At 35.6% G+C, this 13,034-nt stretch overlaps 1 protein-coding gene and 1 long non-coding RNA gene across 2 annotated transcripts; one reads left to right on the top strand and one right to left on the bottom strand.

Moving 5' to 3' along the window:
* Window positions 1-320: 320 nt before the first annotated feature.
* Window positions 321-2,275, bottom strand: LOC18427551 (uncharacterized). The gene is made up of 2 exons (XM_020663260.2): window positions 1,760-2,275; window positions 321-1,462 (listed from the first exon to the last, which is right to left on the bottom strand). The coding sequence occupies exons 1-2, from the start codon at window positions 2,107-2,109 to the stop codon at window positions 595-597; spliced, it is 1,218 nt and encodes a 405-aa protein (XP_020518919.2). The 5' UTR covers window positions 2,110-2,275; the 3' UTR covers window positions 321-594.
* Window positions 2,276-7,069: 4,794 nt separating this feature from the next.
* Window positions 7,070-10,169, top strand: LOC148780206 (uncharacterized). Its single transcript, XR_016042533.1, has 2 exons — window positions 7,070-7,159; window positions 8,665-10,169. It is a non-coding gene; the product is annotated as an uncharacterized LOC148780206 (long non-coding RNA).
* Window positions 10,170-13,034: the final 2,865 nt, after the last annotated feature.

Raw genomic sequence — 13,034 nt, 5'->3', positions numbered from 1 at the left:
TGACTCATAACTACCCTCACATCTACTTTGAGTGAGAAAGAGATAAAAAAGACACGGACCCACAACTCCTATTATTTTGCATCATTTTCAACAATAATGACTTGTCAGAGACCGACTTTAAACTGTCAATTTGAGAGAGAATTAGATTTGGCTTGTAAGGCCTCCAAAGCAATTTTTGTTTTCACAAATTAGTCATAATTTTCTAGATGGGGTTTACCGAGGGGAGTAAATGGATAGAGTATACCCCTTCGAGAGTATAATAGGATACAAACTGTATGCATACAATGCGAGCACTTTGATCAGCTTGAAAAGAGAGTTGGTGGCACATGAATATGAGCCAAGGGCTGTAAACATTTCATTCTAAAGTAACAATGGAGATATACATTAACAAGCCAAACCAAGCACTACATTCGAAAGTCTCCCTAGATATCATGTATCTCAACCACACAAAGAAACACATTAAAATAATAGTTGTGAAACAAGCACTACACAATAACCATAACTCTAAAAAGTCATCTTAACACGTAATGCATAGAAATAGGAACACTTGATATTCGATTTATTGTTGGGATTAAGAAGGTGAGGCTACCATGGCTATTCCCACTTTTCTCTCAATTGGTAGGGATGCCTGAAAATATAGCTGAAGACCAAGCTTTCATCCATTCTCCTTAACATATACCTTTCCACCAAGGCATATAATGAGAAGGTCCATTGACCTTTATGACTAGGGTGGAGGACCTTCTCCACTCTCACATCCTTCTTATCCCCTCCGTTTCCAATTATATTTTGGTCCCATTTTATCTTCTCCATAATTACTTTGCTCAGGCCTATTCCCATTAGTCCTCCTTGCACACCACTTTTTCCTTTTGTTTCAAACCACACTAAGCCATTCTCATGGTCTTGTGTTTCATATGTTGCCTCCTTTCCCAGTAAGAGACCTTCTTCACTCCTAATACTTGTATCCACCATAACTGTTCCACCTCCAAATCCTTTACAACTGTGGATCTCCTCCCATTGCTGCTCCAAGCTCATCTTATAATACATGCTCTCCTTCAATTGCTGTTTTGGCTTGTCAAGCCCCCCTTTTTCCTTAACAAAGATAAAAGGACAGTACCACTCCCCTACTTTGATGCATATCGGCTCTTCTGCGGGGTTTGCGGCATCCCAAGGGGGAAATTGTGCTCGAAGAGAAGAATTCATGCCTTCGGCTCGATCCAATTTCAAACTCTTTGATTTTGAAATGTGACTTGTCCACCCATTCCTTCGTAGGAAAAGCGGTGGGTAGCCATCTGATGCTACAGACTTGCTAGTATAACTTTTACAAAAAAGTTTTTTCTTAGGAATAACGTTGATATGTTGATAGATATTATCAGGATTGAAAGGACATGGAATCTTGTCTTTCACACATTTACAGCAGCCGAAGGTTGTCTTCTCGGCGTCCTGTGAAGAAGTACACACCAACCTGCCCATGGTGATTCATTGATTTAGCTCCCATCCATGTTCGGCGACAAGTAGAAAGCAAGAATAGCCAGGAAAAAACTTGAGAAAATACTCGAATACAAATTATGAAACAGAAAAGACTAAAAGATGGAGAAAAATGTACGACATTTTAAAGTTTTGTTGAAAGAATTTTTTGTCCCTGCAGTTAGGGATAGAAATTGAGATTCAGAAACAAAATTTAGACAGAATTTTCTTTTCTTTGTTCAGTTTGAAACACGGGAGAGAAATCTCTCACTAAAAAGATAAGTCGAGTGCTTACCCCTTATGTTTGCCATTTTCTTTGACAGCATAGTAGATATTAGATGACAAGGGCTGGCCGAGGACCGGGATGAAAAAGGCGTGATCGATGTGAATGAAAACGGTCTGCGGTCCATATTGCTGAGTGTAACACATACGAATGCATTTGTCCTGTGGAAAGGGCAACTCCCTCACTTTCGTATCCTCGCATAGTCCCCAGAAGCAAGTGCTTACAACTGAATCTTCCCCACAGTCTCGGAGGAGAAGGTAGCCGGAGAAAGGACCCTCCGGTGGCCCAAGAAATTGGCTACCCACCAAGTTCCCATCTTTAGCAGCCTGCAAAGAGTGTGATAATGGTCGAGTAACATACATAATGAAGAAACTAGTATTTCAATTCTCCTAAGGGAGCGTTTGACAACTTGAATCGCAGTTTCCCTCAGAAATGAATCAAACTAAGAGGCTTGAGAAATGAGAGGATGGAAAGATCAGGGACATGAAAAGTGGGAAGTGTTGCATGTACTCCTCTATATTGTGGAGGATAATACTATCCCCACATACATATATATATATAATAGGAATACATGAGAGGGTGATTTATTGTAGATTGATCCTTCGAGTAAACTTCATTGATCGATTATATTAAGCAATGATAATCACCCAAAAGATATGTCACGCAATGAAAGAATGATATATACTATTGCTAACGTTAGAGAAAACTTCAATGATGGATTCTATTAAGCAATGATAATCACCCAAAAAAACAATTTAAGCAATGAAAGAAAGTTATATGCTATTGCTGACATTCAAACAAAATAAAAAAAAATTATATGCTATTGCTTCTCTTCTTTAACATAACTTTTGTAATGGTTTGGTATGAAAGGCGATTGAACCCGCAACATTGAATAGCCAATTAGAATGCATGGTGGTTGCCTTCCAACTGTTTTTCTAATTCAAATTTAGTTATATTTTTTGTTGGTCAAAGTCGTAAGGCAAGTACACACCCACAAGTCATTGAAATTCAACAAATAGTTTAAAAAGCTAAGCTATATCCAACCACATTGCTATGGTTGACTTGCGAAGTTTCTTAGCATTTTTGGTTCTCCAAATTGTGGCATTTTTTAATGGGTGTGGTTTGTATGACATTGCAATCTTAGACAATCAAATCAAGGTGCACGTTCAAATTTTATCATAAATATAATTTTAGTGTAAAAATTTATTAGGATGGCTTGAGAATTTATTTTCATCTTTAATTATAAAATTTTAAACTTTAAAACTGGTTCAAATCAAATAGATCTATGAACGCTTGAAAATCTTGAAACTGGAAGGTCCAGATAATTTTTTTTCAAAATACACTATTTTTAGAACTCGAAATCTTTTTTGCTTTTTAGATTTATAAATCTCGATCAATTAAAGGGTTTTCCAATATTAAAAGAACCTTTCATGATGGATTTTTGAGGTGTACCTTAATCTAGGTTTCAACTTTCAACCTTACATGAACTTTTTCCTTATTTATTAGTGAGATATTGCAGGAGAAAGTTGTGGCATTATTTGGTTCATCTAAATTTTGGAAAGCACTTAAAATTCTTGAGATGAATAATTTTAAAAAAAAATTTAGATAAAAGGGATAATTCTATGTCAATGTGGAGGCATAATTTCTTTAAGTATTTTAAATTAAGCCCCTTAACTTGAGGTTGAGAGCTCACTCAAAGCAAGGGAGTAAGTGGACATTTCACGCCTGCAGTAGCATGAAGAAATATTACTAAAGTATCAGATTGTTTAGTCTTCGGAAATTGGCTTTTATCCGGAGGAAATTGAATCGGTGTCACCTGATCTAGATCAATGGTCTAGAATCACTTGGTTTCAACTATCCACCTTACGTTTATTTTCTAGTTATTACGTTCCCCAAATCGGCCGATCTAAAGTAATCTAGATTATTATCAGTGTTTGTAAAACTGGCCCGGTCGACTCGTACCTGGCCTGGTTACTGTAGAGTTTTGAATGTTTTCTATTGTTTCTAATTTGGTCATAAATACTTATTTTCATATTTTTCTTTTTTTTTCGAATCATTTCTAAAATACCCTTAAAAATTTAATTTTTCAAAATCCATTTTCTACTACCTTTTTAATTTCATTTGGATGAATTTTGTTTAGTTATACTTTAAATATATTTTTCCCATTTTATGGGACTTTTTGATATTTTTACACCCCTCTTTTGCCCGGCCAAGACCTGCCCAGCTCGGGACTACCCAGACCAGTTCCAGGTTATTCGGACCCGGCCCATGGCTAAGTTCCACGGCCAGTTAATGCAATCGAACACTGATCATTACATGAGGGGGCTGACGCCAAAACTCAGCTTTGGGTTTTAAACAAAATCTATTGTCACTGCCATTCCAAAATACTCGCACCGTTGAATTCAAGGGATGCCATGTAAATTAAACGAGAAGCTTTTTAGGACTCGAGTGAGAGAGGAGTATGGAGTCCCAAGTGTTGTCGAAAGATTTTGCATCCTCCGTAAGGATGATGGAGTTTTAGGCGTGGTTGTAGAACAGCAGGGGTGTAACGAGTGTGCCTTGACTCGCCAAGCCCACTCAGGACTCGAGTGAGAGAGTCCGGCGATGCCAAGTTTCTCAAAATTGGGTGTACAATTAAGGGATATAAAACAATTTTAAGTTTTTTTAAAAAAATAATTTAAAAAATGTTGGTTTGTTTTATAATTTTTTATATATTATTTGGATGTATTTTACAAAAATTGATGAGTGTTTTTCGCCATAATCACCATTTTTATGTTAGTGATGCACTATGTCAGTGTAGTTATTCAGTAGAATTGACTTGCTCTATGTCACAAGATATCATCTAAAATTTATGTAGAAGAATGATGAGCCTCATGGAAAAAGTGATATATAGAGATCAATATTCAATAGGCCAAGTTCATGAGAGTACTAAAATAAATAAATAAATAAATAAAAATCTCATTATTTAGTTTCTAAGCATTACGATTATATCAATAACAATACAGGCAACACAACTTTTTGACCATGTCTACAGGAACGGCACCCGATTGCATATTAATGCATCTAAGCAAAGGAACAAATTTACTTTCTAACATTAAAAAAAAAACATCATAAAAGTATTGAGAAAAAAACAGATTAACAAAAAAGAAAATAAAAAATACTACCATAATATTAGATTTAGTCATTAAAGAAAAAATACATGCCGCAAGTTTAGATTTTATAGCATTAAAACAAAATTGGAGATAAATTTAAAAAATCAGAGTTCTTTCCCATGAAAATTACAAATTAATCAGATAAAATTGAATATAATTATTTCAAATTTAAAAGTTAATTTTCTGCACAATTATTTTTCAGCAAAATAATTTTAAAAAAATTACTCAAGCAACTAAAAAATCATATTATAAAAATATGAAATGAAAAGTCACAAGAAATTCGTACTTGATTTCTTCACCATTTTTCTTCTCAGGATCTTATTTCTGGCAAAATGAAGCACGAAAATTTCTTAGTTCAACCAAATTACCATTGTGATCATGTGATGCACTCTCTAATCTCCAAAGGCCTAAATTTTGATTGAGAAATAATAAAAAACGACGGAGAAATCGATCATTGGGCGGAATTTTTCGAACTCAGGACTGAAACTCTGAGTCCCAGCCCTAGACACTAAAACTAGAGCACAAAAAATTATCTTTTCGATCAAATTAGGACTGGGATCTTGTAAGGAACTCTCTGATTTCCAAAGGCCGAAATGTTTTACTGAGAAATTAAAAAAATGAGCCCAAAATCAATTGTTGGGCGGACGTTTTTTAACTCAAAACTAAAACTCTGTGTCACAGCCCTAAACTCTAAAAATAGAGCACCAAAATTGATCTTTTCGATCAAATTAGGAGCGGAATCTTGTGCGGAACTCTCTGATCCCCAAAAGGCACCAAATTTGGTTGAGAAAAAAAATAAAAAAAGAGCCCAAAATCCATAGATGGGCAGACGTTTTTGAACTCAGAACTGAAACTCTGAGTTGCAGCCCTAAACACTAAAAATCGAGCACCAAATTTGCTCTTTCGACCAAATTAGGATTGGGATCTTATGAAGAACTCTCTGATCTCTAAAAGACCAAACTTTTGACAGAGAAATATATAAAACAAGCTCAAAATTGATCGTTGGGCGGAACCTTTTCAATACCGTGAAGAACATCAAAAAAGGGGCTCAAAAATTATATTTTTGAGGTTTTTTCGGTTGTAAATATTTGATTTATATACTAAGATCAATTATTTCATCATTAATTAACCGTAAAATAATAAAAAACCTTGAAAAAATAAGAAAATTGAATCAAAGTGGAACCCGTGGGTCGCGGGTCCATTTCTGCATCAAATACCGGCTCCATTTCTCATAACACCCGTTTTGATAGTTATAACGCCTGATATTTCGGTAAACCGCCCCGTTAGCCAAAAACGATCTAGTTAATGTGAATTCTGGTCGGTTTGTGCACAAAGCAGCCAATTTTATGGGATAGTATAATTTCCACACGATCCGGATGCTTGAAGGATGCCCTAGCACCCTTGGATTAAAACTAGCAGCATCCAACAACAACAAAATAATTGCCTTTTTTTAAAAAAAACAATATATTTGTTTATAACTTGGCATGCATATAAACTTTTAATAAAAATAACCAAATAAAAATAAAAAAAATATTTTGAAGAAAAATAAGTAGAGTTCCCTTAAATATTTCAGAGGTACATTGGTTTTTTAAATTATTTTTTATAATTTTTATTTTGTGCATCATATGAAAATACATCTATGCTCTAAATTTTAAATATATGTATTATTAAATAAAAATATACATATTAAAAATAAAACTATTTTATGGTTGTAAGATGTAGCCTTATCCAATGGGAATAGAGGTGCATCCTTTCACTTTCCATGTGATGTGTTTGAGAGACTTTTCAATGTTTTTCTATAAATTTTTACATAAAATTTTTAAAAAATATGATATTTTAAAAGGTAAAGTTTATATAAGATATAAGGTTATAATGCTCTGTATTAATTGGATGATGTAGATTTGACTTGTCTTATAAAATATGGTCCACTTGTTAAAAGAATGGATTAATGTTTATAAAATAAAATCATAAATATTCAAACATCCACCTAGCTTTAGCATTATACGAGGGTAGGCACGTTTGGGGAGATTACAATGCAACGTCTGACCGACTCATGCAGCTTCTTCGTTGAATGCTAAGGGCGTGTTTAATAACAATAAGTTGTTTTCAAGAAAAAGTGAGTAGGCTAAAATGGTAACTTACCTATTATCGTATAACTTCTCCGATTTAAGCTTAAAAAAAATTCGATCGATTTAGAGGGAACTCAAATCGAGATCTTCAAAGGGGAAGTTCCCACTTGAAGAACCATTACTGAAACGAGGTTTTTACTTTTTACCTTTGTCCCTGTCCACCCTATGGCCTCTAGTGTGATGCCTTCTCTCTCTGTTTAAGTCGAGTAGCTTTGCTTTAAATTTTGGAGGTTTTCATAGAACAACAACCCTATAACACTGAATAAAGGCAAACATCATATTTTTATGAATGATTGTTGCTTATCTATTAATTGGGTATGTTATTTCTATGGTGCTAAGATTTTTTTTTAGATATTTTTCCTTTGTGATGTTTCATGAATGTTTTGTTTTGACTATTTATTTAAAAATTGAAAGGATGAAATTGATTAAATCTCAAGGATGAAATTGATTTGATATTATAGAATTGGGTTTTACTCTATTGATATTTCAAGGTTTTCAAAATGAAATTTTTCTTCATCTTTCTCTCTCTTTACCCAGGATCTCTTTCTTGAGCTCCGATCCTTGCTATTGAGCTCTGATTCTGTGTTCTTCATCTTTCTCGAGGTATTTGCTTCTCACATTTATAACTGTATATATTCCGTTAGGTAAGGCTAGTGTCCTGTGTGAAGTGTTGATTGTTTCTTCTGCCATTTTATCCCTACTCGAATGCTTTCTTCGCGATTTTAATTGACCCCCCTCCTCTATGTATATATATCAGAGGTTTGTTCTCTCCCTATTCATTCTGATATGCTTTTGGCGATCCATGATGTCTTTTGATTTTACGTATGTTAGGGTTTTCTCGTGATTGATGGTGCCTTGGAGCTTCTAGACTGAACCTTGTGCTCATTGTTATATTTGGGCAAACTATGGGTTTTATTTGACTTTGTGATGACTGTGGTTGTATGTGGCTTATTCAAGCTTCGCATGTGATGAACTTACGGGTTTGGTTTATGAGGGTAATGTATTTGGGAAATTTCGAAATAAATGGTTCCGGATTTAGTATTGTTTTGATCTTCAGGTTTATTTTAGAGACTAGCATTTTCATGTACTGGGGTTCTGGATTTTTAATTATAAATATTGAAGGATCTTCTTATGATTGAATGGGGTTTGAGAAGGGACTGGGTTTAATATTTGCAACAGAGGAGACTAAGCTTGAAGGAGCATTTCCTTCTAATTTAATTTTGAAGATACGTTTCATTTTAACAGATTCTTGTTGTTACGAGTGTAAGTTTGTGTATAAAATTCAGTTGTGGTGCACAACATATTTTCTCTTTCTACTTTTCTTTTGTCTTTTGTTGTTTGTGTTTCATATCAGAGGGATATTTTGTGTAGAATTATTACTCGAAACATGCCTTTTCTTATAATTTGTTTTTATATTGTTTTTTTCTTGAGAATTGCTTTAGCTCTCTCTCTCTCTCTGTAGGGTTTCTGGTGGTTTTTCTCCATATCTAGGATATTTTGTGAGTATATGGCCTAGTTTTATGCTGCTTCAAAGTTCTAATAAAACAAAGATGCTCTACTTTGATCAATATTGGTACGACCTTAGAAATGCAGTTTTCTCTTGAGTGACATAATTACCTCCATGCTTTGGATTTAGGACCTCTGCAAATTTTGGGTGTGAGAGAGAGAGTATGGCTTCTGCGACCATTTTGTTCTTGCAGAAATTGGATGAGCTACTCACCCAAGAAGAACAGCAACTCTTTGGGAAGCTGAAATGGATATAGAAATTGGGTGATCTGCTCCCCTTTCGAAAAAGGTCCCCATATGGTGATCTTGTTTGGCTCAGGAATCAGCTACGATCCATGAATTCCTTCTCTGAGATTGCAGAGAAACGAAAATATCAAGACCCTGCTGTAGACGCCTTGGATGAATTCATATTTCGAATGAATAGTGAAGGTGGATCTCGCATCCGTAGACTGATTATATCCTACCATTTCGGAAGAAGGTTATGACGGCTTGTTCCACAAGTTCTTGACATTGAAGATCAGAGAGATACATTGAATTCCTTGGAACTAGAAATTGGGGTAGGTCCAGATAATATGGGAAGGTTGCCGCATAGTTGATCAATCCATTGAGGAAGCAGATATAATCGGATTCGATGAAGATGTGACAAAGGTGCACGAATGGTTACTGAATGGAGGTCGAGGACTCTGAGGTAATTTGTTTGATGGGGATGGTGGGCGTTGGGAAAACCACTCTAGCTAAACAAATCTACAGAGCACTTTGACAAAGGTGCACGAATGGAAACCAGAATCACTTTGATCATTGTTCCTGGGTGGCCGTGACACGAACGTTTAGGGAGCTAGACTTGCTGAGAGAGATAGTAAAGGATTTTCCCCAGAGCTGAAATGTGCGATTCCAGTCTCAGAGGACATGGACGTGGAACAATTGCAAATGTACCTGAAGTCATATTTAACAGAGACAAGATTTCTGTTTGTGTTAGATGATGTATGGAGTACAGATGTTTGGAACTTGGTGAAAGTTCTTACGCTCGATTTTCATTCTGGAAGTAGGATTATTTTGACAACCAGACTGAGCGATATACCTGCAGATATCGAAGCAATATGTCATGTACATATGCTTCAGGCCCTACATTATTCACAGGCGTGGACCCTCTTTTGTAAGAAAGTATTTTGGGAGAAATCAAATCGCAAAAGAATTTGAAGAAGTCGCGAAAGAATTTCTTAGTATCTGTCATGGTTTACCCCTCGCAATTGTTATCGTTGCGGGTGTGATGGCTATCCTACCATTGGAAATACTTGCTTGGAGGAGAGCACTTGAAATTCTCACTTGTAGCTTTCCCAAACAGGCTTTTAAAATGCGGCCGCATCGACGCATATGCAGCTGCATCAAGCGCTCTGCGCTACCTAGCGCATTGCACTCTTTCACATATGCGGCTTGAAGAGATGCGCCCGCATCAGAGCCACATCCCTCCGCATCAGAGCCGCATCCCACATCGACCGCATCAGGCCGCATAATCTGTACACCATTTTTTTCGAAACTGTAGCCCTCGAACAGGGGCAATAAGATCATTTTGACCTTTGAAAATGGGGGGAAGAGTTTGGGAGAGTATTGAACGGCCTAAACAACTTTTTTCAGCCACATCCATGGGTTTTACTGAATCGATTGAATCAAAAAAAATTTTGGGTGGAAATTTTATTTGTTGAAGTTCTTTAATTTGTAATACAAAATACTACAAACTAAATGCCCATAAAGATTAAAAGTTACAAATCGAAAAACTTTTCCTAGTACTTTTCAAATAAAATTTGTAACTTTAAAGAGTTTAATGGACTAATACAATAAAGTTACAAATTAATGAGTTTATAAAATTTATTGATCTTCATAAATGCTCTGATATCGTAAAGTTACAACATTTTTATAAATTTATAAAAGTTTACAAATCGAGTTGAAGAACTTCATGGACTTCATAGACTCTTTTCAAGATTAAAGAGTTTATAAAATTTGTAGCTTTAAAGTTTTTTGTTGCAGATTTGTGTTTATGGTTGTTGATTGTTACATGTTTTATGAAGTTAGTTTTTAGTTTTTAATTTCTATCAAGAGATAGTGGATACAAAATCTCCGACAACTAATACTTTTGGAGTTAATAAATAATCTTAATACCTACTATCACATATATCACCTCCATATTTTTTGTTATGCATTAACCATTTTTTTTGATTTTTTATAATTTTTTATATTTATGAACTGCATCGCCATAATGCACCCGCATCTAGCCGCATCGGCCCCCCGACGCTTTTAGCTGCATCCCGCATTTTAAAATACTATTCCCAAGAACCGAAATACATTTCATAACCATGCATCTAGATCGGTTGTTGAGTACCAGGAGGGCATTCCATTACTCACATCTAAGCCGTAACTTCGAACTCTTCTCATTTTTTATGTTGTTAGCTATCCTTTTTCTGAATCAAGTATATCTCAATTTAAATTGTTAAAGAGTGTTGGAAATGGAAGGCTGTAAAATTGATGTGCTACCCGGTGAAATAGGGAATTTAGTCGGTATTTAGGATTAAAAAACACTGGAATTCGAGGGTTTGGTAATTCCCTGCAATGTCTTGAAATATTAGATGCTAGAGGGGAGCAACCTTCAATCGTTGCCTAACGAGATCTCAAATCTAAAGCATTTAACCCACCTGCTAGTTGGCTGTCACGATTGTGATTTAAAGATGGAAAGAGATCTCAAATCTAGAGCATTTAACCCACCTGATAGTTGGCTGTCACGATTGTGATTTAAAGATGGAAACAATCTCTCAATGGCTTGATCCAGAAAGAGCCCCATCTACTGATCAGCTCGTGAAGATTAATGTCGGCGTGGGGGGTTTAACAAACCTCTGAACATTAGAATTTATAAGAGCAGAAGGAACTGTTCTCACAGAGCTAGCTAGGGAACTTGATCCAACTACAGAAATTGTCGATCGAGTTTGACAATGCACGATACGACATATGGACATCCATCATAAAAATGACGAGCCTTCAAAGTTTGGTTATGGTTTCAGTTGAACATGATACAAACTTACACATAGGATATTATTCTCAGTGCCCATCACAGCTAACTCATCTATGTATAAAAGCGTCTTTGCCACCATGGTTGTGTAACCATAAGAGCCAGACAGAGTTACACTTATTTTCTTCTGCCCTAATCCGTGATCCACTTGTAGCGAGCTTGTTCTTGTAAAGGCATACATGGGATACATAATGGGAGATGAAGGAATCTAACTCTCATGGACTTGGAAAGATTAGAACAATTGGTGGTCATGGAAGAGGGCTGCATGCCACAGCTCAAGAACCTCCATATCATTGGCTGTGACAGGTTAATGCGGTTCGATTCAAGCTTGGGGCACCTCACTTCCCTTGAATATCTGCTATTTGGAAGAATGCCAGAGGAGTTCATAGCAAAGCTGCGACGTGACGGTGGACATGACCATTATAAAATCGAACACATACCAAAAGTCGAAGTAGCTTATGTGAGTGATGGTCGGATCGTATATGAATCTCATAAAAAAGAATTTCTTAAGAAAGGATTTAGTCGGACTCTGCACCATACAATTGGAACCAGAGAGAGGTACAAGCATCCCTGGGTGGCCATGGGCTTGGAAACTGGTAAGCTCTATTTTTTAAACAATTTAATTTTGTTGCTTCCTTAGATAAAGTTATTCTGCGTCTCTTTGAATGTTATAGAAGTTATCTTTTTATATTGTTTTTTGTGGGGGTGGGGGTACTTTTTTTAGGAGATCACTTAAGAGGTTAAAACCCCTTACATTATATTACGTTTTTTTCACTTAGGTACCTCTTAAGAAAAATTTAATTTAATTTTTTAAATTATGCTCGTTCAAGAAGTGGAAGGATGAAGAATTACAGCACTTCAATAATTTAACACACCAAAGGGCCCCGATTGAATGAGGAATATACCCCTCCCCTTGTGTAGGGTTACAAATATTGAACAAGGATTAGTACTGAAGAACAACTAGGGTCATTTGGGACCCTAATACGCTGTATTTATCTAATAACAAAATTGTTTATTACCCCTAGTTATTTGTCATTACTAATCCTAAACTTTATGTTCATTGTTTGTTATCTAGAACAATTCGAGGTATTTTTGTTATTCAATTGGGGCCTCTAGGGGTCAAATTATTAAAATAACCTTATTTATTCCTCTTTTCAGATCAAGGGCAATCTGATAAATTTTTCAAACGTTTTTAGAAGATACCTTAATGAAATAAAAAAGACCCAAATGAACCTCCTCAAATATTAATTGTGATCATTTGACCGCTTTTATGATCAATCTAGTAAATATGATCCTTTTTTTTTTTCTTTCCTGGTAATATCGGGAAGAGATGAGAAAATGGTACTTACTAGGGCTCTCTAATTTTCAACGATGCAAATATAATTTCACTTCAAGTTTTAGAATGAAAAAGGTAACCTTGACAAAGAATAGGAACCGGGGTTGTG

Source organism: Amborella trichopoda, chromosome 10 (assembly GCF_054954075.1).
Source record: "Amborella trichopoda isolate Santa Cruz 75 chromosome 10, AtrichopodaSantaCruz75HAP2 v2.0, whole genome shotgun sequence".
Taxonomy (NCBI): Eukaryota; Viridiplantae; Streptophyta; class Magnoliopsida; order Amborellales; family Amborellaceae; genus Amborella; species Amborella trichopoda.
Note: the sequence above shows the minus strand (reverse complement) of the source record. Positions and strands in the feature narration are given on the sequence as shown.